Source organism: Struthio camelus, chromosome 1 (assembly GCF_040807025.1).
Source record: "Struthio camelus isolate bStrCam1 chromosome 1, bStrCam1.hap1, whole genome shotgun sequence".
Lineage (NCBI taxonomy): Eukaryota > Metazoa > Chordata > Aves > Struthioniformes > Struthionidae > Struthio > Struthio camelus.
The window spans coordinates 214540958-214567499 of record NC_090942.1 but is presented as its reverse complement, the minus strand read 5'-3'; the positions used below and the strand labels follow the sequence as shown (position 1 = coordinate 214567499).

Here is a 26542-nt window from a genome sequence, read left to right as displayed (position 1 = left end):
TAAATTGTCTGAAAAAACTCAGATTCAATTGAGTGGCAAGTGCCGCATTCCCCTCGCGTGCAGGAATGATTTTTTGTATCATTAGCTGCACAGAGTGGGGGATACCAGGGCTGGTAACAGTACCACAGTTCAGGACAACAGGTGAACATAATAGCGGGTGTGTATTTGTAGAGGAGCTTATATCTAAGTCACCTGATAAATCATTTTGCTCTGTCTGATGCCTCTGTGGGAATATTGAGTCCGATTTTGGGCACTTCATCAAAAAAGATACGGACCAATTTACCAGAATTTGTACTATAGTAGACAGACTGAGTAAAGGTTTAGAAAGCACAGAGAAAGAGAAGGCTGAGCCATTGGTGGTTGTTTAGTCTAGGAGAAAGAAACGGAAGGGAAATGTAATGAGAGTCCTCACATCTGAAACAGGTAGATGTAGAGAGGAGAGGAATAAACACCTACTTATTACCACTGAGGGTAAGATATAAAGTGGAAAACACCATGTACAATTCAGGTGGTATTCAGGTAATTCAGGTATGGACTTTTCAGTTTAAATGTAATGAAAAACCTGAAGTTCCCAAATAGATTGTCTGGGGAAGCTGTGAAGCCTCTGTTGGTTGGAGTTTAAGAATAAGTCAGGCGAACCTCCTTCATGAATGGATGGATGGTACATAGGTGAAGTACATAGGTGAAATAGACTTCTCACTGCTCCACAACTTTTTCTCCCTGTTTCATTCATTCTATCAAATTCTTCTGTTCTTGTAAGATGCAAGACTACTTCTACGGTCTGTGACACAGAGACAGCGATAGCTGCCTTAACTAGAAAGACAGTTTATAAAACAGTCCATCAGTATGCTTATTCCTGAAACCTGATACTGAGATAGCTTTAACAATGTGATTTTTCCTTTCAGATTTTTGAATGATGTGAAACAGTGCTATTATTAAACTATAGTATAGGCTTCTGAACCATACTGCCAAGCATTATTGTCACAAGTCCTAATCCCGAAGACAACCGGTTCCATTGAACTCACAACAGTAATAGCATGCATTAAGTTAATTTGAAATTTAAAAACAATCCCAGGTCTAAAGATACATCTATGTAGTAATAGGTGCACACTAGACATGTGCAGATTAAATCCAGAAATCCTACGAAAACAAAAACAGTAATCTTAAAAACGAGCACACTTAGCGTGGTGGTACATCAGGGATTGGTCTAATGAGTAGTAGTGAAGGGAACACTATATGCGGTACATATTCTCCAGTCTTCTGGTTCCCTGCTTCACAAAACGTACTTTCTCCTTTCTTTTTTTCAACTTTGCAGAAAGCTTAATATGAGCCAGAAGACAAACTAGTGTTCTGTGTTGATGCCAGAAAGCTTGTTCACAAATACCTTGGCATGAGCATTTGAGAAACAGGAACATTACAGATCTTATTCACAATGCTGACATGAGTGTTCTGAAGTGCTGAGGTATTATTACATGTTGAACTCACCTTTGCTCACATGTGGCTGTATCTCCCAAGTGGTATGAATTGCAATAGAAGTATTAAAGTGTTCTTTTCTTCTGGGGGTAAGGGATGGCAGGGAAAAGTAAAGAAAAACAATTATCTGTTATGAATTAACAGGTTAACATCTCTTTTTTATTTCCTCTACTTAAGCAGAATTTTAGCCTTAAGACCTAGTACCTCAAAAGTGTTTGGGCATTCCAGGCAGAATTTAGGTAGGTTGCTCTTATTTTACTGGCTCACAAAAACTTCTCCTAACCGCTTAGTTGCAACAGCATTCAGAAGTTTAACAATTTTTGCCTCAAACCTTATTTTAGGCACTTTAGCGTGTGTTACTTTGTATGCACACATATATATCCGTCTGAAGAAATGTATTTGGTACAAAGTCTTAGAGGCTGCTGAATCTAGTAGCCTGATAGATGTGAGGCTGCTGTGGCCCTGGGTCACCAGGTTCAACAAGTGGCAAGGCTGAGCATATATTCCAAATAGGCACACACACACATGCCCACACACAGCCAACCACACAGATCAACACAAATAGAAAATAGTGTCTTACCAGCACTCGCATAAACCTGCGGCACTCACACAAACATTAACAGCATGGACAACCCAATCCTGCTTGTCCCCCCTGGCTAATCAGAATTGAAGTCTGCTAGTGGAATGTATGTATATATATACACATATGTATCCACACACACAGTATGCATCACTCCAGTAGCTACCCTTAGACACTCAGTCTGTCCAGTAGCTGGCCCTAAAGCCTCTGTTCGCTCCAGTTGCTGGCACCTGGACGTATGAGTTCCCAAGGTTTGCAGCCCCACTCCGGTTGCTAGTATTCAAACTACTTCTTATAACACACACAGAAACACAAACAGGTCTATTTGGTAGCTGGTCCAGACCTACGGTCTGCTCAGTAGCAGGTACTTGGACCCTCTGGTCTCTCCAGTAGCTGTCTCTCAGACCTGTGGTGTCTCCACTAGTTCGCTCCTAGACCTATTATCCTACTCACCAGCTACTCTGTCTTGAAGTTTGCTAGCGAATTACACGTGCCTACTTGTGCAAATACAGGATTGAAGTTCCCAAGGAAACACACAGTCCCAGCCTCTCCAGTTGCTGGCCCCCAGACTTACAGGTCCCTTTGACTTGTGGCCCCTTCTCCAGTTGCTTTTCGGCTTCTCACCATGCACATAAACATAGATTAGAGAGCACCCCTCCAGGAAACTACTTAGGAATATAATTTAATAAAAAGATAGGACAGATTGTGGTGATCAGGCACAGGGCATGGACAGACAAGCGCACTCACCAGCCAACTGTTTACACTTGGCTGGACCATTTCTCTTCTATTTTCCCATGTTTGTTCCTGCCCAAGCCACTCTGATCCCTCCCTTTCCTTGCCTTTCCCCCTTTCTCAAAACAGCCATAATGTCTCACACATCAGCACAGTTCCCTTAAAACATAGATTTTACACAGTACCAGAAAGTTCTTCCCTGCATATCATAATAAGCCTTGTTCCCCTTTAGGCAGTAACTGTCTTCATCTACAAGGTATTCCGGAGAGAGTTTCTCTGGTTGCCTCATCTTGGTGGGTTTCACACCAATGGCAATGGGTTGATCGTTCCCCTATGATGGTTTTAGGAGCAGGCCATTCAGGGTACTCTGTTTTCACTGATTACCTTGTCCGTCATTGTTCTTCTGATCCTTACCATCCTTTCTGGGCCTTTGTATTCATGGTAACTAGTCTTTAATTATATAACCTACCACAATGAACAGCTCCTTCCTCAGATCATCTTTCTGGTCCTGTCTTACTTTGGAAGTTGGAGATCCTTTGACCCTGGGGGTAAGTGATCCACAGAGAACTTAACGCTTTTCAGGAGAGTTCCCTAACTGTCGGGCTGGGGTGGGCTAGTGAATAGCTAGAGTGCAAGATTCATAGAAGTGGAAAGAGAATAGGTGATAGACAGCCTAAGTCTTTCTTCTGATGAGAGGGCTAGGTAGTGGTCTAGTCTCTGACCGTATATTATTTCGTATTGTATCCAGTACATTTAATGCAAAATACATAATTAGCCATGGAAAAGGTTCCAGAAGTAGAGAGAGGCATGGGACCACTGAATAGCTTCTCCTCTTCCTTCCCCATATTTTAAAAAAAACAGTGAGTCAGTTTTCTATATTGCCTGGGATGATTTAGGTGTTTAAGTTATCTCTCCTCTCTCTGATGCTACCTTTTTGAATCCATATGCAGCATGTTGTCAATCTATTTTGGAGATGTCTAGCTTTGCCCCATGCATTCCATAGCAAAATGCAGGTACCTCGTTGATCTCTGTGGACAGTACTGGGAGCGGTGCCTAAAAGTCCTTTTGCAAATTTTGGCTAAAATATTAAAGGTGTCTAAGTCTTACTTATTTTCAGGACTTTCATCTCCTTTACCACTGAACATTCTTTGGTTCTTCAGTAGATGGAAAGGTTTCTTCCCTGGTGGAGGGCACATATAATTCCTATTTGCTGAGGGAGTAATCTGAACACTTCAATTTTTTAGCATCTAAATCAGCTGGTACACTCAATAAATAAATTTACCTGTCATTAAAGTAAAGTTTGTGTATCTGCAGAAATATAAAATGTATGATAATTCCAGGGAATGTGGGTAAAATTGCCTGTTTCAGGTTTACTTATAGCAGTGCTTTGCATTGCTTTAGACTTTCATTCTGGGAAAGGAAATTCTGCCCTAGTTCTATATGCAGGTTTTCCTCTGAAGTAAATTGAAGCTACTTGTTTGCATATAAGGCAGAATTTTAATGTCTTTGATGTCTTTTCATGCCTTGTGTTAAATTAACACTGTAACACACATATCCTCCCAACCTTTTTGGACTAATACATCTCCAAACTATCTTTTCTTCAAAACTTTACACTCATCATTGTTAGGAGGATAATTGCTCATAATAATAAAAGTATTAGTTTAAAAAAGTCTTTTTTCCACAGCCAACTAGTAGTTGTATAGGAGATTAATATGTATAACTATGGTATAACTAGCTAGCTCTCTTTAATCCTCTAAATGGTAAATAATTATAGAACTTGAATTTCAGAATTATGAGTGAAATATAAGAAATTTCAGAATTATGAGTGAAATATAAGAAAGATACTGGGTTCTTGCTTTCACTTTTGTCTTGAGAAGTTATAACTTCTAGTTTTTCATTCTGTCCTATTCTTGCATAAAAACGTACTGAGGGCTTGAAGACATGCTGAAATGTTCTGTGAAACAAGCTTGACTGAAGAATGTATTTGCAGTAAAGGACTTGCTTCTCCTTGCAATAAAGGCGTTTTACCTAATAATAACCAGAATGTCTAGCATACCTTTTAATATTTTTTCTTTATATCCCTCACAAGTTCACATCAAAAATGTAAATCCTTTAGAGTAGGTGAGTAAGTATGAGCTGATTCTGATCCACTGAGTTTCCAGCTAGGTAACTGAGAAAAAAGTTTACATTTGACAATGGAACAGGAACAGATGACTTTAACCAACTGACCATGTTTCTCCAAATTTAGAGGTCTTTAAAATACATCAACTGTATTTATGCTAGCAGATTAAACTGGCCAGAGACAGGCACTGAAACACAATTATCTGTACTGGTAAACTGTTAGAAGGATTCCTGAGATGTTTTTGTTCTGTGCCAAGTAACACTGTCCTGAATGAACTGCAAACGCAGTTCAAGGAATTTAAAGATTCCATAGACCATTTACGAGAGATAGTTTGTATGCAAAACCTTTGATGGCTGAGAGAGTATTCCAACATAGGAGTAGGTTGTTCCATGAACAGGTGGCCTCAGTGCCCAGGACCATTCCTGTACCTGTTTAATTTGCTAGTGTTTATGTAGCTAAAAACATGGATAATTCTCCCGTGGAAGCTTATAGTGCAAACTTTCCAAGACAAAGACCATAATTTTGGTCTATTTTGTACAGGACCTAAAAAAGTGGGGTCCTGGTTCCTCACTTGTGCTTCGTCTCTTGCAAGATGCCTGTAACTGATACTAATGTATTTTTTTTTCATACTAGTAACATGGGAGGGCCTGCACCACCACATAATAGCTGGAAAGGAGGTTTGAATGTATCTTACAACATTGGTCCTGGTTTCACAGCAAATTATTCTACAAGGTCAGTTTTTCTTCAAAAGAAAAATGTGTTCATGATTAGGGAAGTAGAGCTATAGCAACAGAGTATGACCAAAAGTAGAACAGTTGGGGTTATTTGAATCTTCCTTTTGATTCTGACTGTTTCCTGTGCTGAGGTGAACTCAGTGCAAAGCTTTAGCAGATTTACATCTGATTGGATGGATATGTATGAATTGCTTTAGTTTCAAGCTAATCTTGAAACAGCTTCATTTGGAAAGTTTCTAGACTTCGACAAACTCTGTGATGAGCCTGGATATTTTTTGAGAACTGAATTTGGTTTGTAGTCTTCTTTTAGTTCATGTGGGTCCAGTTTTTGGTCATAACTATTGCCTTATATAAAACAATATTAATCTACAAGTTGGGTTTTCCAGAAAAAATGTTCTAACAGTAATGTAATATTTTTTTGTTTCAGACTGTGTTTAAACTGGTTTAATGATTACAGTTTAGGACTGATGTTCAGCTGTTTCAATATTGGCTGGTGTGATATTGACTTCATGTGAACTATTTGAACTTTTCTCGTTCTTAGTCAAACCACATGCAAATTTTTTTCTGAAAAATATGCAGCCAGTACTTGAGAATGAATTGTTGAACCTCAAGCTATGTTGTAGATAAACAAACAAAAGTCTCTAATGCAACTCAAGCCTTGTGATTTTCTGATTCTTGAGAAGCCAGACCAGCATTGACTGTGCTGGAGTCAATTCTGATTTACACCAACTTCTGGATGATTAGAACTTTTTATCTTTTTAGCATTAGATGATTTTTATTTTTCTTTTACTCTCCCAAATTTAAAAATAATCTGCTAGCAAAATAATGTTTTTCAGTTTGGAGCTCTGAGCTTGTTATCCAGTATAAATCTTACTGACATCAATAACAATAGATAGCTGTCAAGGGCCAAATGCTGATCTCAGTTACACAAGTATAAATCCAGACAAACTACAGTCGAATCTTTTCAGATTTGCTCTGGTTTAATGGCGAGTAAATTTGACCAAAATTCTTTCATTACAAACAATTTTTATTATACACTTTTAAAAAGTATCAGTTGTTTTATTCACTGGATTTTCACTTTGGATTTCTTTCTAATATACTAGAAAGGTGAAAATACACATTCATAGTAACAACAAAGTAACAAGGATTTACAATGTGATCGGAACCATCAGAGGCACAATGGAACCAGGTAAAGTCATTTGTCTTTGGTGTTCTGTGGGTGTGCAGTGACCTCTAGATGCACCTAGTAATAGTTACAAGGGAGCAATGAGGAAGGGAGTTTTCTCTGAGATACTGAGCTACATGAGCGTTTCTATTGAAATATTTATTGCACCGGTTTTCGTGTCATTCAGGGCACATCAGCACTTTCATTATCGATTCTGATTTTCAAGAGAGAGTCATAACCCAGACAGAAATGTTTGTCTTCAGGCAAGTAACTTTACAACTGAAAGAACATTCTTAAGTGGATATTTTTCCTTGTTAATTTGGAGTAGTATTATGAGCTGTAAGAGTTCAAAAAACAAATGGAGAATAGCAGAAGTTTGTAAAGATTTTGCATTCTATCTGAAGATATAATTTCCACCATTATTGATTTGTTGATTGTCTTATAATCTCTTGTAATCAGTGATCTTTACACCTCCAAAAAAACAGACCTACAGACATCTCTAGGATGATAACATCATTTAATCTATGACTGCAACATTGCCTGTTGCCTGAAACACAGCCGTTCACCGTACTGTAATCACCAAGATCTAGTCTGTTTTTTATCATATTAATCAAATGTCCATCATATTTTTGACAACTTTTTTATAACTGGCTGTGTATTATATTCAGAGAAATACTGCCTTCAGCATACTTCAGTGTTGCAAGTTGACATGGTGAACAAATATAATTAGATTGTCACCTCTACTATGAAACATTCTATTGTAAAATGTGACAGGATGTTTCTGTCTTCAGAGAAAAGTTATATTTCTAATAATAGAAGTAACATTGTGGCACTGGAATTTAGACTATTTTAGGTCTCATGGGATCAAGTTACTGCGTTTGAAAAGTTCTTTAACATTGACTTAAAATGGAGGAAAATGTCTTTGGAGTTTTAAAATGTCTTTTGCCATTCCATTATGTATATTATAAACTTGTTTGTTATCTGACACCTACGTAGACAATTAGATATTGTTTTCCATTAACATTACTGTGACAGGATTTTTTTTTTTAATAAACATTCTTTAAAATAAATTATTTCTTTAAATAAACCTCCATAATTATTTCTCTAGACAGGTATGTCATCCTAGGAGGCCACCGTGACTCTTGGGTATTTGGTGGCATTGATCCTCAAAGTGGGGCAGCTGTGGTTCATGAGATTGTGAGGAGCTTTGGAAAACTGAAAAAGGAAGGTAATATGATGAAAGAATAAAGCATGCCAAAACACTGCTCTCAGCTGTGCACATTGATTTTTCTGGTATTTGAGCATATGCTTAAATACATACTTACATAATCTACAAAATCTGCTCTTAGCTGTGCACATTGATTTTTCTGGTATTTGAGCATATACTTAAATACATGCTCGTATGGTCTGCAAAATCGAGGCCTTGAAATGAAAATTTAGATATTTACTATAATTATCACTAATAAGTTTATAACTATTGTATGCATCATATCCAATAGTGTATCTCACTGATCTCTGGAACAGCACAGTGTTCTGCAGCTCTTAATTACAGTTCTAGTTATAACCTTGGTATCTGTGAGGTGGTTCTGCTGAAGAGAAAGTATATTTGAAGGAAAACAAAATACAGCACGGAAGATATGGGTAGGATAATGAAATAAATGTGATATTCAGGTATAATTGGTTACTGTGTATTTGAGGCTGGTCAAACTGCATACTTCAATGGTCCTTTGAAACTGATATCTTGGCAGACTGAGGCTTCAGAAGAGCAACATTCAGAGCCTCCTGATCATTTGAATGTGCTTTGGAGATAGACCTCAGAACAAGTGAAGCATATCTATGTTGTGCAGAAAATGAGCTGTGTAAACATAGTGGGAAATAATAGTTAAAATACCTGTTACCTAACTATATTAGAAGAGGGTCAAATGTCAACTGCACCAGGTTTCTGCTGTCAGAGCAAATGCTTTCTTCCCATCGGACATGCCATGGAACGAAGCTCTGATACGACTCAAACAGTGTGCTGCAGGAGCTTTCTTTGCCCACCTACTGCATTTAAAAGCTATTGGAATTTAATTTTCTTTCCATCCCCATCCTGTTATTGGATATCGTGGGAAACAGTGTCTGTGGAAACGAAGTTGAAAAGGAAAAAGAAGAAAAAAAAGAGGAGCAAAAGATGAAAAGGCCCTGATAGCCTCAAAGAAAACGGAGCAAAGATAGAGATGCAGGGTAATATAGCCAGTTCCTTTGTTTAATCTGGGTTTAATCAAATGCAGAACTTTAAATGAAAGATCTTCACTTGGAATGTGATCTGTCACATTTACAGGGAATTTCTTCAGATTTTGAAACCCAGCATTTGGGAAACAGGTCACATAAGTGCACTAATAGAAATGAAATATATCAAAACACCTTCTTCTGTTAGAATAGACCTCAATTTAAAATGTATACTGGGTTGAACCGAATAAAAAGAGCAGAAAAGAATTCTTTCAAGAATTCACACATAGGTACATACTTTTTATTTTGTGCATAGTATTGAATTCTAGAAAATTTCATTACCACTAAAGCTGAGAGAAGAAAAAGAATGTTGTATTTGGCCTAATATTGCAAATATTGTAGTAGATTTGAGATCTCAAAAAAATTAGTAAAGCATTGTTAGATTACATTAGTGAAGGACTTGATGTTCCATAAACATTCTTCTTTCTCCACAGATCAGGATAAGAGATGAGGCCACCAAACCTGATATTTTTTTTTCATGTTCGTTATCAGTATGTACCAGGCAGTCTCTATTTCTGTAATATATTTTTATTGTATTTTATTGCAGGATGGAGGCCAAGGAGAACAGTGCTGTTTGCAAGCTGGGATGCAGAGGAATTTGGCTTGTTAGGATCGACAGAGTGGGCTGAGGTAAACCAATAAGCGTTCAAAGCAAAATTTTTACAGTGACAGATCTTTGAGAAATCTGTACCAGAGAGGTATGTTCAGCTTGCTTACTCAATCACTCTCTCTCTCATTTTCTCTCTTTCTCTTTCTTTCTCTCTCACTCTCTCTCTTTCTCTTACACATATGCACACACACACACACACGCACACACACACGCACACACACGCACGCACACACACACACACACACACACACACACACACACACACACACACACACGAGTTTCCTTACTGAATAGCAAAATATATATGACTGCTTACAGGAGGTTATTGGATGTCTTTCTCTGAAACAGCTGTTATTTACTCCTGTGAATGTGAAAATAGTTTTGAGGAAAAAAATTCCATCAACATTTTCTTCCTCTTCTCATAGGAAAATGCCAAAGTATTACAATCACGAGGAGTGGCTTATATCAATGCAGATTCCTCCGTGGAAGGTATGTAGTGTTGACTTACATTTTACAGAAATAGTGATGGTATATACAGATGACTGTGAGTCATTTTGCCTTGGGGATCTATGAAAACGTCAACATAATATTATTGCATTAGTCCAGGAGTACATATGCAGGGAAACAATGACCCAGAGTCATAAGTATCCTTCAGATATTTCCTGTTACTTAGAGGAAGTGGTGCATCACAATAACTACACCATTTGGGAAGCTGTGAGGAGAGGGAGAACAAAGGCTGTACCCCTGTCAGCACCTCTGTAAAATCTATAGAGTTAGGTTCTCCTCTCATGTTGTGGGTTATCAGCGTAAGGGTTCCTTCAAAAGCTGGACTGTAATCCATCCTAAACCAGTACAAATGCACTGACTACATTACATCAGGAGAACATCAGGAGAACCGTTCTACATGGAGGAGAATCAGCTTTTTCCTGGTAGTGTGTGTGTATCTCTAAGTCCCCTTCTTACTTACAAATAATGGCACAAGGCCTCAAATGAGTAGAAATTGCTTCCTAATCTAACTAATTTTTCTTGTTTTTCAGGAAACTACACACTAAGAGTAGATTGTACACCACTGATGTACAGACTGGTATACAGTCTGACCAAAGAGGTAATATTACTTGAAGCTGTCAGCCTGCCATATGAAATTCTGTTTATCTGTTCCAACTGCCTCCTGCTTATATGTGGCATGAATGAATCACGTCTATGAAATGAGTGCAGAAGCAGGCATTTTTCTGAGTACTTGGTTCCAACAGGGATATTCAGTGCTCACTTATTGGATGTGGTTCTGTGTATAAACGTGATGTTAGATGTTACTTCCTTTTTAAGTTAACAGCCAAGTAATTGGAGCTTTTTTCCAGGGGCGGCAAAGGTATTTCAGGCTTCTACCGATAAATTACCAGCTATTCAGGATAAGGGTATTTTTCCACTTCTCCTGTGAAAGCTTTACTCCTGAGTAGAGAAGAACAAAAAAATTCCATGAGCCAGAGAATCCGAACAAGCACAAACTAGGTGGTCCAGTCCAGCTACCAGGATGCCCGTGGTGGTAGAAGGATCTGACTTCCTTTAGGCGGAGGAGGAAGTCAGGCTTGCTACAGTGTTGTGTTTAACATGATGTGACAGATTTGGTCAAAGTGTTGAGTCATTGGCCGTGATCCTGATGCTCTCATGCGTATTTATTTGGCACATAAAATTGAAAGATTAAACCTTCCTCAGCAGATAGCCTCACTGTCTTACGTGTAAGGTGCTCATTGCTGTAAGAGTAGATCTTAGAGGCTGGTACTAATAAGCCTTTTAATTTGGCATTTTCTTCAGTCTTCCAATCCTTATTGAAGGCATCTGTTCAGAAACATGTAATTCACGTTCTGTGTGTGTGTGTCTTATATATCTCTATATGTATAAATATATGTATTTATCTTCAATTACTCTGCGTGTCCTTTGTATCTACTGTCTCTGTGTTCATCTGCTGTATATATTCACCCATCTGTCTTTTCCAAGGTCAATAACTTGTTATTTCTTGGAAGCTGCTGTTAGCCTGATTCAAAAGTAAAGGAGCTTTAAAGATTCAAAATAATCACTTTTCACAATTGGAAAACAATAAATATAATTTAAATCTGTTAAAATTAGGTGCCCAGCTAAAGGTGTTTCTGTCTTGAGCTGCAGAAGTGCTGATCACCTGCAGTTCCCATAGTAACCAATGTCAAGTGCAGGCGTTCAGAACTGTCAGAAAATCAGGCCTGCAGAGTCTCAATTTGGGCACCAAGAATCATTGTTAAAATGTTGACCTAAATACCAGTAAGCATGGTTGCATAACCCTTCCTAGAGCTAAGGAGCAGTGACAAAAGGCTGGCAAATGCATGTTACCACGCTCTGTTGGTAGCTAGTATCTGCCAAGAATGCTGGTCAGGAAGCAGGCCCTTCATGATCCTGCCCTAAACTAATCTGTGGCAAAATGCATTAACACTGTTCTGTGAAAAATTAGCTTCACTTAGAAAAAATGATAGTACTTCACCTGCCTGTCAATAAAGAAGACAGAAGAAAAAATACCTGCAGTGTTTATTCTGCTCAATAATCTAAAGAATTATTTGAAAATAGTGGTAGGAATGAACTTTATTGTGATGATGATTTTTATATCTCAATAGCAGCTATACTGACTACTGTAAGACTATTCCACACTTTGCTCTTCTAAGATAACTACTGAATCCATGAAAATCTTTGCCTGAACTAAAAAAGAGGAGAATCAGTTTTGAATTAACTAAAGACAAAATTGTTTCAGTTTTTCTGCCAAAGTGAAACAAGAAGTTTTCTTTTTGTGGCTTTTTACATGTTGAATATTTGAATTGAATTGCTGGAAATCTCATAATGAATAATCAGAATGTTTCATTTTGGAAATGCTAATTGGAAATATTTTGCTTTTCCTGTGTTTTTTTACCGTCTAAAACTACGTATTTTTAGCAAAAAATTGATTCCTCTGAAAAACGCTGTGCATTTGAAATGTTTAAAGAGAAATGCAGAAGGGCTGAGACACTTAAGTTTATGACCGAGTCATTGCTCTAAGCTGTAGGCTTGAAATGATGGCAGGGTGTAGATTTGTTGCTTGGTAGTATTTTCGGTTGTACCTTTTGTCTTTCTTTCCAATATATTTTTTCTAGATACCAAGTCCTGATGAGGGATTTGAAGGCAAATCTCTATATGAGAGCTGGTATAAAAAAAACCCATCAAGAGAATATAAAGAGGTCCCCAGGTCAGTAACAGAAGAAATAAAGTATATGCCAGAAGTTATTGTAGCTTACAGAGTGTGTGTTTTTAAAAAAATATCCACTTGAAAAGTTGAGTACTTGAAAGAAACAGTGAGATTCTCAGCTTATATAAATTTCAAAGTTTTGTTGATTGCAGTCGAGCTACAGTATTGTACAACAATTTTGTGAAATTGCCTTTGTAGCGTGAACAGGAGACTTTGTGTATGAAAGCAAAGTGTTAATGTAGTTTATAAAGATTTAGACACATCAGGGTAGTAGGCACAAACCAGTGTCAGGCACACAAGACATTAACACAGCAGCTTTCTCTTGCACTTGCTTCTGGTCTCCTGGAAGGCCTCTGATTTTGAGTAGTTTAGGAGCATACAAGGCAGGTGTTTACAACACTGTCCTTCAAAATTACCAGGAGTCCTCTACACAGTCTTGAAGACTGATTCTCTTATAGGAAGTCATGCTGGTGGTGTTGTGTTTTCTCCGAGCTGAGAGCCTGTGGATGATGGAAGTCAGGAGAAGGAAGGTCATTGGGTCTTTTCAGTGATGAAAGATAGTGATTCAAATTGTCCTCTTGAGTTTTTGATTTCTCTGCAACAAGTCTAGCCTTCTGAGAATATGACAGTAAGACGTGCATGTAATGTAGGTGTCGTAGGCAATTTATGGAACTGACAGGACAAGCATGCTAGGAAAAGACTGTGTAGTGACTGAGACTAGAGAATAAATAACTTACTACGGTACTTGGAAACATACTAAAAATTAAACTATAAGTATTGTCATTCAAGGCATTTTCCTCTTTTTTGTTAAAGAATAAATAAACTGGGTTCTGGCAATGACTTTGAGGTCTTTTTTCAACGGCTTGGCATCGCTTCTGGCAGAGCACGTTACAGTAAAAACTGGGTAAGGCTATGTCTTTGTAATTATGTTTCCCATGCAACAGTCTAAATAATGTCAACTGTAATTCAGCTGTTCAGACTGCCAGCTTTTGGGAACAGGAGTATAATTGTTGGTTCTGTTTAGTGTGCCAGAGTGGAGTCGCAGCTCATTAGCAGAACTCACGTACTACTAAAACACAATTATTTAATGAATCGGAATAATGGTAAACTTGGTGTCAGTCAAACAGAAATAAAAGGACCTTTGCTTAGAGTACATGGATGTACTCAGAACTTTCTATGGCTAGTGAAGGCTTATGTGTGCCTTATGATATCTTAAGAAGAATTAATGACTTAAGAAGAATTACGAAGCTTTGAATTTTTTTTTTTGGGGGGGGGGGAAGATAAGTTTGACTCTGCAGCATGCAATGAGATGAGACCAATTCAGAAGTGTATGAGGGGCAATCTATTAAATGAGAGCTTTTCTTTTGAAAAGGCATATCCAAAGACACGGATAAAAATGACTGTTGAGAGTCATTCAAAGAGAGGAGGAACAACCACCTAAATTTAGCCAACTAAAAGTTACGTGTCTGTTTTAGCTACTTACCTAGGCCGTGTACCTGTTCAGTAGAGAGTGACCTCTCCAAAGCACAGTTAACCTCATCATAAGGTCAATGTCTAAGAGAGTCATCACTGAGCAGTTCTTCTCATTCAACTTTTTGTAGTGGCTAGAGAGGACTAGTGTGACTTGAACACTTAACTTTACAGTGCCTTGAATTTCACAGCATAGGTTTTCAAGCAAAGCTGAAATGTCCACAGCTGACCTTAGTATTGATTTTGTTTGGTTTTGTTTGTTTCTGTTTCAGAATGTAGAAAAATATAGCAGCTATCCAGTTTACCACAGTGTCTATGAAACCTATGAAATTGTGGAGAAGTTTTATGATCCCACTTTCAAGAATCATCTGACAGTAGCTCAGGTACGGGGAGGGCTGGTGTTTGAATTGGCCAACTCCGTTGTCCTTCCTTTCGACTGTAGAGATTATGCAGCAGCTGTGAGCAATTATGCTCACATCATCTATAATTTGTCAAAGAATCATGAAGAGGAACTGGCAACGTACAGTGTATCCTTTGGTACGTACAATCTTTCATCACTGTCCTCTTTTGTTAATACTAGCAGTGCCTTATCTTAATGCATTAGTCTTAGTCATGAACTGGTACTTACTTGTGCTTTGTGCTGTGTGAACAGTGAATAAAACAGGAGCTATATTCTCAAATAATTTGAAGTTTGAATATGTTAAGTCACTAGTATACTGGTGTAGAAACTATACCACTGCCTTGTAGAGCTAATAGTGAGACGCAGCGACTTGTTATTTGACCTGTGCACCATACATCCATGTTGCTAGCAAGATACCTTTTTCTTGATCCCTACAAAAGTCACACTGCTTTGCAGCTTATGATGCTGGATATTTCTCTATCCATTTCTGATCCTAGGATCATAGGATAATTCAGATTGTAAGAGACCTCAGGAGGCTGACCAGCTCAGCCTGCTCAAAACAGGGTCAGTTATGAGATCAGACCGGGTTGGTCAGACCTTTATCTGATCCAATCTTGAAAACCAATAAGGACAGAGACTGCAAAACCTCTCTGGACAGCAGTGCTTGACTATACTCAGGGTGAAAAAATTTTTCCTTATATCCCGTTGGAACTTCTCATTGTTTCGTTTATGATTTCAGTTCAGTGATGACAATTGCAAGCCTCAGGAGTTGATTGACTGAGGACTTGCTGACTGAGGTCAGGCAGACATGGTCCATCCCTGTGCTGCAGTAAGGATCTTGTACTGGCATGTGAAATTTTATTCAGATAAAAGGGACTCTCAACATGTCTCCTACGTGAGAAGCCTCCTCTTTATTGTGGTATGTTGTATTGGCAACATTATATACTACTCAGTTGAGGGAGCAACTAGAAGGTGTGGAGCTCTGCCTAGGGGTGGATGAAGAGCAAGTGGAGAGCCTATGGGTAAGGATTAAAGGGCAGGCTGACATGGGTGACATGGTGGTGGGGATTTACTACAGGCCACCTCATGAGGAAGACGAAGTCAATGATGCCTTCTATAGACAGCTGGAAGTAGCCTCACGATCACAGGCCCTGGTTCTCATGGGAGCTTCAACCAAGCTGTCATCTGCTGGGAAGACAGCACAGCTAGACATAAACAGTCAAAGAGGTTCCTGCAGAGCATTGAGGATAACTTCTTGACCCAGGTGATGGAGACGCCAACGAGGAGAGGTGCAATGCTAGACCTTGTACTAACGAACAAAGAATGTCTAGTTGGAGAGGTGAAGGTTGGGGGCAGCCTTGGCTGCAGGGACCATGAGATGGTGGAGTTCAGGATCCTGCGAGGAGGGAGCAGGGCAATGAGTAGGATTGCAACGCTGGACTTGAGGAGAGCTAACTTTGGCCTCTTGAGGGACCTACTTGGAGGAATCACCTGGGGTAGGGCCCTAGAAGGAAGAGGGGTCCAAGAAAGCTGGTTAATATTCAAGCGTCACTGCCTCCAGGCTCAAGAGCAGTGCATCCCTCTGAGGAAGAAGTCGAGCAAAGCGGGCAGGAGACCTGCATGGATGAGCAAGGAACTCCTGGCCAAACTCCAGCAGAAGAAGGAAGTGTACAGAATGTGGAAAAGGGGACAGGCCACTTGGGAGGAATACAGGGACGTTGTCAGAGCGTGCAGGGATGCGACAAGGAAGGCTAAGGCCCAGTTGGAATGAAATCTGGCAAGGGATGTCAAGGACAACAAGAAGGCCTTCTTCAAATACATCAGCAACAAAAGGAAGACTAGGGAAAATGTGGGCCTGCTGCTGAATGAGGTGGGTGCCCTGGTGACGAAGGATACAGAGAAGGCGGAGTTGCTGAATGCCTTCTTTGCTTCAGTCTTCACTGCTAAGGCCAGTCCTCAGGAATTCCAGACCTTGGAGACAAGAGAGGACGTCTGGAGAAAGGAAGACTCTCCCTTCGTGGAGGAGGATCGGGTTAGAGATCTTTTGTCCAAACTTGACATTCACAAATCCATGGGCCCTGACGGGATGCACCCACGAGTGCTGAGGGAGCTGGCGGATGTTATCGCTAGGCCACTCTCCATCATCTTGGAAAGGTCCTGGAGATCAGGAGAGGTGCCTGAGGACTAGAAGAAAGCCAATGTCATTCCAGTCTTCCAAAAGGGCAAGAAGGAGGAGCCAGGAAACTCCAGGCCTGTCAGCCTCACCTCCATCCCTGGAAAGGTGATGGTGCAGCTCCTCCTGGAGGTCCTCACTAAGCATGTGGAGGACAAGAAGGTGATCAGGAGTAGTCAGCACAGATTCACCAAAGGGAAATCATGCTTAGCCAACTTGATAGCCTTCTGTGATGGAATGAGTAGGGGTAGATGAGGGGAGAGCAGTGGATGTTGTCTCCCTGGACTTGAGCAAGGCTTTTGACACTGTCTCCCATCGCATCCTCATAGGTAAACTCAGGAAGTGTGGACTGGATGAGTGGACGGTGAGGTGGCTTGAGAACTGGCTGGATGGCCGAGCTCAGAGGGTTGTGGTGAATGGCACAGAGTCAAGTTGGAGGCCTGTAGCTAGCGGTGTCCCCCAGGGGTCAGTCCTGGGTCCAGTCTTGTTCAATGTATTCATCAATGACCTGGAGGAAGGCACAGAGTGCACCCTCTGCAAGTTTGCTGATGATCCTAAACTGGGGGGAGAGGCTAACACACCAGAAGGCTGTGCTGCCCTTCAGAGGGACCTGGCCAGGCTGGAGAGGTGGGCGGAGAGGAACCTCCTGAAGTTCAACAAAGGCAAGTGGAGGGTCCTGCACTTAGGGAGGAAGAACCCCATGCAGCAGGACAGGCTGGGGGTTGACCTGCTGGGAAGTAGCTCTGCCGAGAAGGACCTGGGAGTGCTGGTGGACAACAAGTTAAGCCAGCAGTGTGCCCTTGTGGCCAAGAAGGCCCAATGGGATCCTGGGGTGCATGAGGCAGAGTGTTGCCAGCAGGTGGAGGGAGGTGATCCTCGCCCTCTTCTCCGCCCTGGGGAGGCCTCCCCTGGAGTCCTGTGTCCAATTCTGGGCTCCCCAGGACAAGAGAGACTGGTGCTACTGGAGAGAGTCCAACGGAGGGCTACAAAGCTGATGAGGGGACTGGAGCATCTCTCCTATGATTCTGTGATTCTGTGATCCAATCTTACCCTGGCTACTAATAATCAGCGTCAGATACACACACATACAGACACATCCTCATTCTTTCTCATTTGCTTGCTTGCTCGCTCCTGCGAGCTTTGTAAAAACCTACACCTACGTGAATAGTCCAGTTCTGGCAATCTGTGCTTTGCTTTCTTCCAGTAGCTAATAACAGTATTCACAGAAACACTAATTTCTGTTCTGTCCAAGACAAGATTTCACACAAGATCATATAGATTTACTCTTTAATGTAGTAACATGAGGTCATTTGATTTTATTTTTCATTCAGTAAGAACCATCAGATCATGATCACAGTGAAAGATAAGTAGTTTTAGTTGGAAGAATTTGATCTGGTAAATGATTTCTTCAGAATCTGAAATTAAATGCTTCCTTCCTGCTCCCTCTAGATGCTCTCTTTTCAGCTGTGAAGAATTTTACAGAAATCGCTGCTCAGTTTCATGAGAGTCTGCAGCAAATAGATATCAATAAGTAAGTTGAACAATTTTTCTTCCAACCAAGTAATCTGTAGTCTTCTGGATTCACAGAGCACAGTCTTCACTTGCATTTAGTTCCACAAATAATCTTGGTGACAGGTAACTGTCAGTCATTTGGATTCCCTATGAAGTCTTGTCTTGAAAGATCTGGTTACTCAATGAAACAAAATGCAAAAGTGTTGAACTAGTGGACATCTGAGACACTGCAGAGACTGGGAATCTAGCTGTGTTGACTCTGAAGAGTGTCCAAGCTAATGATTGTCAGTTCTTGACAGGTCTTAGCTCAGAAGCAATGCCAGGAGCATACATGAATGTGACTAGCTGTTGGTCAGCATGAGGAGAACCAGCTCAGGTGTGTCAATTCCTGCAAGTGCCGAAAACATCCTAGGTTTTATCACTGGATTATCATTAAAGAAAAAATGTAGACTTAGTATTTTCGGTTGTCAGCACTCTGTAATTTTGAAGATATTGGTACTAAGTGATGCAGAGGATAGCTATACCATGACTGTAGTCTTGTCAGGCTTTTTGACAAGCTTTACAGAAATTCTGTGCACCACCTTTGCCAAAAGTCCTCATTAGCTTTTGACTCGATTCTTAATTTTGTCTCTGTAGGCCATGCCCGTAACAAGAAAGCAAACTTCCTCTACATATGTTTATTTATAGTTACATTTCTTGGGAAGAATCAGATTTAGCCATATGCTTACCCATATGGAAGAGTAGGTGAGAATAAGAGCCATCTTTCTCTGGTGGCAACTTTAAAGATAAATGAACTAACAATAAGTTCCTAATGGATAGACATTTATATGGGCTTCGTAGTTATAGTGCTTTTATACTGCATTATATTACTTCAGAAAGGCTCATTTAGATGAGCAGAGAATTTGGCTTTATAAGTAGAACTCTACAGTTATTTAGCCAGTTTCTGTTTTATGTTCCATTTACAAATTTCTCTGTCCTCTCAGATCTCTTCTGTCAGTTATCAGAAAGTCTATATATTTGATTTACCTTGTAAATCTCGATCTATTTATTTTTCTAAAATATATTAAAAATATATCACTAAAATATACTATATACCACTAAAATATATCAGCAGACATAGATGAAGTTTCAAAATAAATATAGAAGAAAACACTTTACTGTTAACCTTAGTGATTCCATGTGGCAAATAACATGTGTCCTGCTGAATTATGTAGCACAGCAGCAAATTAAAAAGTTCGGTTCAAAATGATTGCATTGATGGGTGGGCTAAATCTAAGCATCAATTCAGTCAATCAGATTCTGATTCCATTTACACTAGTGTGAATTTGAAACAATGTCAATGATAAGAAGAGCACTCTGGCTTATAATGATATAAATTTTACCTCAGTCTTTCTTGGTAAGTGTCTTTGAAACTCTGCAATAAGTTACTTGGGGCATAGACTACCAAACCCGTGTACATTAAATACATTCTTCTTAGCAGTTCTTTTATTTGTTGAGCCTCAGTACTATGCTCAGAGCTATTCAAAGCACACAGACACAGATGGTCTGTGCTCTAGGGGATTTATAATCTGTGCTATCAAGAAAAGCAATTCTTGAATGACTGAAAGGATGATTCTAAAATCACAAGGTTCCTGTTTCTCAGATGATGTTGTTCTACATAAAAATAAATGTGACTTTACTGAGCTGATTTTGAGGTGATTTGGTGTTATTTGGCTCTGTGGAAAATAGGGTCTTTTAAAAACCTGTCGTAGAAAAGAATGGCCTGCTTAAGCACACTAATGAAAAGGAGATCCAGGAGTAAGATGTGGCATGAGAGAAAATATCTGATAAGTCTACATTTTCTTTGACACTATTCCTTGTCCTTTTGGAACAGTTTTAGGAGGCTTTCAGGTTATAAATTAGACTGTCTAACAGTCTAGATCAGTGTAGTTCTGTTGTGCAGGTTAGCTGACATGGGCTGTCTTCTGTGCGCTGCACTAGAATTTCCACGTCTTGGATCTATTCTTCATAAATCCAGAGCTGTGAGTGTTCTGGCACAGGATGAAAGTGGACCAAACACTTTACAGCTAAAATATTCTTCTGTTTTCTTCTTTTTAGCCTGCTTGCTGTCAGATCTTTAAATGATCAGCTCATGTTTCTAGAAAGAGCTTTCATTGATCCTCTTGGACTACCTGATAGGCCATTCTACAGGTAAGGAATGCTTATTTTTCACTTTCTGCCTAAGGACTTTATGAGAATCCCTTTATGATTTACAGCTCTCTCAGCAGAATTGTAATGATTATATTCAACATGGTAAAAGTAGGTAAAAAGGAGAAATAAGATTTAAAAGGGAAAAGAATGTTAGGGAAAATTTTAGTGAGATATACCATACAGAATGCAAGCGTTTTGTCAAAAGCCTATTAAGATCAGTAAACCCATTTCCAGTGATTTCAGTGGGGTTTTTAACCAGAATTAAAAGTTTGGAGTTGAACTCAGTTCAAATCATTGCAGGGGTAAAGGATCTTGAGGAAGTTACCGTGACTTGAAAGTAAAATACGGTATACTTGAAACATCTAAAATTTGACTGATTATAGCAGAATAACCATACTAGCAAACAGAGTGTAGAGTGAAATACTTCAGTAGCACTGAAGTGAATTCAGTAGCTCTCTCATCCCGTTCAAGAAATAAATCTTTCTTGAAAGGCAGAATAGTCAAGTCGAGTCTAGTTTTTTGGTCCTTCTCCCACTCTGCATAATTCAAAACAACAGTCTTTCCACTAAAGAGTGCTTCCAGGAAGAGAACTGCAGATTTACATTGTACTTCTCATAACTTCTAATTAAAATATCTTGTTAAAGCATCAGCTTTCTTACCTCAAAGCGTGTGCTTATATGGAATAATGTAGCTCATATTTTATTTTCTTACTTCGTAGATTATGGGTACTATCAGTACAAGACTCTTATTTGCATCTTCAATGTCAAGAATTTAACAGCTGATATAGATACAGATTAGATTTATTCAAAAAATAATATACTTTATTTTCCTAATGTAGAATATTGTTTTTTTTTTTCTCAACTTCCCTACAGACATGTCATCTTTGCTCCAAGCAGCCATAATAAGTATGCAGGAGAATCATTCCCAGGAATCTATGATGCCATGTTTGATATTGAAAGTAAAGCTGATCAACATAAAGCCTGGGAAGAAGTAAAGAGGCAGATTTCCATTGCAGCCTTCACTGTGCAGGCAGCAGCAGAGACACTGAAAGAAGTAGCATAAATATCAGCAACATCAACAATATCAGCATCAGCAAAAGACTGCATATGACAGTTTGCGGAAGCCTCAAAAACAGAGCATTTAAAACAGTAGGAGGATTATTGCAGGAACACGAAGCCCAGACAGTTGTGTTCTTTGCAAATAATATACCTGAGTGGAATGTATTTAAATGTGTTACCAAGGTAGTATCCTCCTTTAGACGAGCTCAAGCTTTACATAACTTCTGAAGTGAGAGTCTACATTTAAAAAAATGATGTTTTCTCTCTGCTTAGTATATTAAGAATTACTTACCATTGGGTATGTTTTCAGAGCTTTTAATTTAGCTAGCTTGATTAATTTTTATAAGCACTTCTTATAGTGGATCAGGAAAACAGAAGTTTCATGCATGAAGATGGGAAGACTGTCTAATGCAGTGTGAAGGATGTGTAACAATCCTAACAAGTGTTGGGCTGTCAGCCCAGAATTCACTCACTGATGTTCTTGTCATCACATGCCGGGTCTTGTAGCTGTTTGCAAATAAAATTAGGCAAGAAGCTTTTAATCACCAGACTAAAGATATGGCAATACACCTTGTCATCCGTAAAGTGATCTCACAAAGCATATCTTTCAAGATGAAGACCTGCTTTTATTCTCTCATCCAACATCTACTCCTATCATGCCTTGCCCATATGCAGACATTTTTAATATGAAGACAATTAGAAGCAAACAAAATTCATTATGCTCTTACTTGGAAAGGACACCAAATTATTACCATCTTTCTATACTCTGTATTTCTGGTTTTGGCCTGCAGCTTACTCTTACAACTGCTTGAAAGCAGTGCACCAGACAACTGACATTGGACAGAGAAGACTTTCAGAGAATCAGGACACTTCACGCAACACTGTCACTGGAGGTTTTCTTGGCTCTTGCACAGCAAATATTTTTGTGCAATTTGATCTGCCATTTCAGCTGAGGCTTCCACCACTTCTGGAAGACGGCTCCATGGTCTGATGGATTTCAGGATCATGGTAGATACTTTTCTGTAGCACCTCATTTGTTCATAAATGTTTCTCATCTCTTCTCATTAAATCCCTGTAGGCAAGTGATTATAATTAAAGTCATTGTTTTACTAAACTATTAGTCTTTCTCATACTATAATCTGGCTAACCTGATAATAGGAAATGCTCTTACACCCACCGTCATCCCCAGTTGATTTTTACTTTTTTATGAAAGCGTTTAAAAAAGTTGGAGTAAGACCATGGAGACATATCTTCTCCCACATTTAGTTGTGCTGATGAGAGGCATTGCTGTCTCCACCTGTTTTGTCATTCCTTCCTGCCAGAGGTGCTCTTTATACCATTGGAGCAATTCATTCCGATGGTCTGTAATCCATCTCTGGCAAAATTAGGCTTTTTAGTTTAGATCATCAGTTAAGCTAACCTAGAGGATGTTGTCTGCAGCAATCCAGGGAATGATAATGCAAATTGACTATCCGCGCTGCAGAGGGAGAAGTGATGAACAGCTTTTATTGACCAGCTGGATCCAAAAAGAGTATTTTTCCATTGTTGGGGAGGACGTATCCAGGATTGAAGCGCCAAAGTCCAACATTTTAGAGCTGTCTCCCTATTTGATGTGTAAATTCCCTCAGCAACCTTTTCTCTCAACTCAGAAGACATAACTTTCTAATATCTTGCTTAATCACAGCGTTGTTTCATTTAAGTTTCCTTAGGGACGTTTCTGGCAATAGCTGGCAGATAATATACAACGGCAGGGTCCAGTACCTAACAAAATACAGAGCTTGTGACACTCCTGGCTGTAGTACCGCTCTAGTGGTACTAGATGTGGCAACATCCATTTAAAGAAAATCTATTTTAAACTATTTTAAACACACAGTTCAGGGCTGTCCCCTAACCACTGTAGTGGATAGGATATAGGGGCAGAAGCTCTCTCCTGTTTACTCTGTGCCTCTGAGTAGAAATAAGTCAGGGCTGATTGGTCCAGAGAGAGAAAGCACTCAGAAGGCTGATTGCAGTGTAATGGTTTACCATGATATTTTGGTTAGGTGGGATTCAAACTGTTCAATCCCTTCTCCCAGATGTGGATGCAGGTTGTGACCCACGTTTGTTCATTGCGAACCACAACCTGTAGCAGTTGAATTTTAAGAGCAAACAGAGCTTTGCTTAATTCCTTGAGAAAAGAAAATCTTCAGATAGAGTCAGTCCCACTCTTGCCCCAAGCCCTGACCCAGTCACCTAAATAACAGAGAGACATGAGGTTAAAAACCCTATGCTCCATGCAGTTTGTGAGTGTGTTGTGCATCTCCCTCTTCAGCGTGAGGGTTTTTAATCTCAGTCCTGAGGAGTCTAACAGTTGGTGCTGGCATCTGTTGAGACAGCTACTATGATTCTTATTCTTACTTATCCAGCATCCTCTTGGATGTTCTTGGCCCCACTACAGGAAACCACCACAGCTTACGATTCAGGTTGTGGTTCTTCTCATTTTGGTTTTTCTCAATATGCTGGGCTGCAGCTTGTGACTGCAATAGCTTCTTCAAGAACTGCTGAGACATCTTTGTACCATGTCTGGGACTTTCTGGGAGAGAAGACAGACAGATGGTGGGAAGGTAGGTATTCCATGGTAAACTGCACCAATAAGCATATACCTCAGACTCCTTCCTCTCTGTGAGGAAGGGAGCACAGACATCTAGTTCTGCAAGCTATAAGTTAAGCATGGCAGCATCTAGCATTTAGACACATTGTGGCTCATATTCAACCAGGAGTTCTTGGTCAATTTTTAACTTTCAAATAAAAGACCAGATGCTCTTTAGCCTTCAAGGATTCTTAGGGAAATTCTAGAAAGAATATTCTTCCACCTATATTCCTTTTTATTGTCAGTCTTCTACAGAATAGGTATAGCCAGTCCAACCTTAAGTTCCGTAAAGACTGTTCCAGGCAGATGTGACTAGTGTCATTACTCAACAACAAACAGAGAAGCATATGTAGCTAAATGCTGAAGGTACATGTTTCGTATTCCGCTGTCCAAACTACACGACAAAATATTTGCATGAGTACATATGCAACTGGCTGTTTCCTATTTGCCTCAGTAGGATTCTTAAAGAACCAACAAAAATGAAAGAATAGTTGTATATGCACAGAGGAATGTCCTTTCACGTGACTATTTTTCTGGGATGATGCAAAGAAGCAAGGGTCACATGTGACTTCTATGAACAAAGTCAAGCCAAATAACATGCCAGTGAATAAAGTCATCTACCTCCTACCACACAAGTGAGGGACATCATTGGCAAAATAAATAAATAATCAGTATTGCAATCTCTCTCTGTTAATAAGTTCTTGGGAACTTTGTAACTGCACTGAGAAACATTTCCAGTCCGTTGATTCTGAGAGCTCAAAAAACTGAACCTGCCACATGAACAAGGTCTGTGCTATAGTCCAGTCTGCTAAGGAAGGGCTGGCAACTAGAAGCTAGGTACAGCAACAGCTACCTTTTAAGCATCTATATTCTTTATTAGATCTATTGGTAGTACAGAAATATAGCTATTACTGTTTCAGGCCCCAAGTGTGAAATCTCTTCTTATACAAGATGTGGTACAAGGTTTGTGCGCCAGTTCTCTTTCAGTGAAATAGAACGTCAAGGACCATAAAAAAGTTGTCTTTGCTTGACTACCGCAGTGAGTTAAAATTCACTCTTAACATTGTCAAGTGCTGTTAACCAGTTATTTGAGCAATAACATTAAAGAATCTGGAGATGAAATGAAAAGCAACAGTTTTTTCTGAAGAAAGTACTTCTTGTCATATGACCACCAATTAATACTGCCAAAATTTTCCAAAGAACTTCATACAATGATCCTCCTGTGCACTAGATGTGTACATCAAAGGAAATGGAAACATACCCATGGGTATGAGGGACAGAATCTACACCTATATCTACACCTATAAATTCTAGCTATCACGATACACGCCATGCAAATATAGCGTATTTGTCTGAAGTTGAAACTATGGGCTTTGATTTGCAAGTCTGTTGCATCGTTTCTGAATGAGGGGATCCTCTCACCACAGGACTTAATTTGAGTGTTGGCTTAGCTGAGGCAGACTAATCACTAGTAGTCAAGATCTTTGAGGTTAAACGAGTGCTCATCTCTGCTTGTGTGATCAGTTTGAAATCAGCTGCTGGACTACAGAGAGTATTGTGGTGGTGCAGAGCAGCCAACTCTTGTCACAGCTGGAGAGACAGAGTCTCCATAAATTCTATTCTTTTCCTTGATTGACAGCAGGTCCCAAGACCAGGGAATTGCAATGAATGGAAGGATATCATAGGATCATAGGATAATTCAGGAGGTCTCTAGTCCAACCTCCTGCTCAAAGCAAGGTCAACTATGAGGTCAGACCAGGTTGCAAAGGGCTTTATCCAGTCTTATCTTCAAAATCTCCAAAAATGGAGACCGGACAAATTCGCCGGGAAACCTGCGCCAGTCCTTCACTGCCTTTATGGTGAAAAAGCTTTTATATTGAAAGGGAACCTTTCATTTTTCAGTTTATGCCTGTTTATCGTCTTGCTGCCAGGCACTACCATGAAGAGCCTGGCTCTGTCCCATTGCATTGTATATACTGGAAGATATATTTTGGTTTATATTCAATGCACAGTCCTTACTCTCGCTACCTCAATGGATACGTTCCTCTCATAGAAATAAAAGGTTAAATTTTGCAAGCTGAACTTCAGCTACCAGCAATGTAAACTTTATTTGAGCTGGAATCAGCTAAAGAAGGTACTCCTGAAGTTCAAGATAACAGTGATTCCAACTCAAGGCATCAAAATCTAC

At 39.6% G+C, this 26542-nt stretch overlaps 1 protein-coding gene across 4 annotated transcripts in view; it reads left to right on the top strand.

The window, feature by feature from the left end:
- Positions 1-22839, top strand: part of LOC104153277 (putative N-acetylated-alpha-linked acidic dipeptidase) — a 36713-nt gene extending 13874 nt beyond the window's left edge. For 3 of the 4 annotated variants that reach the window (XM_068930530.1, XM_068930529.1, XM_068930528.1), the window contains 12 exons: positions 5541-5639; positions 6745-6830; positions 7915-8034; positions 9622-9704; positions 10110-10173; positions 10722-10789; positions 12831-12922; positions 13736-13826; positions 14665-14929; positions 18415-18496; positions 20575-20667; positions 21540-22839. In XM_068930530.1, the coding sequence (XP_068786631.1) occupies positions 5541-5639; positions 6745-6830; positions 7915-8034; positions 9622-9704; positions 10110-10173; positions 10722-10789; positions 12831-12922; positions 13736-13826; positions 14665-14929; positions 18415-18496; positions 20575-20667; positions 21540-21729 (1333 nt within the window). In that variant the 3' untranslated portion in view covers positions 21730-22839. The remainder of the gene's footprint in view (positions 1-5540; positions 5640-6744; positions 6831-7914; positions 8035-9621; positions 9705-10109; positions 10174-10721; positions 10790-12830; positions 12923-13735; positions 13827-14664; positions 14930-18414; positions 18497-20574; positions 20668-21539) is intronic. The other variant, XR_011138754.1, reaches the window with a different exon arrangement.
- Positions 22840-26542: the final 3703 nt, after the last annotated feature.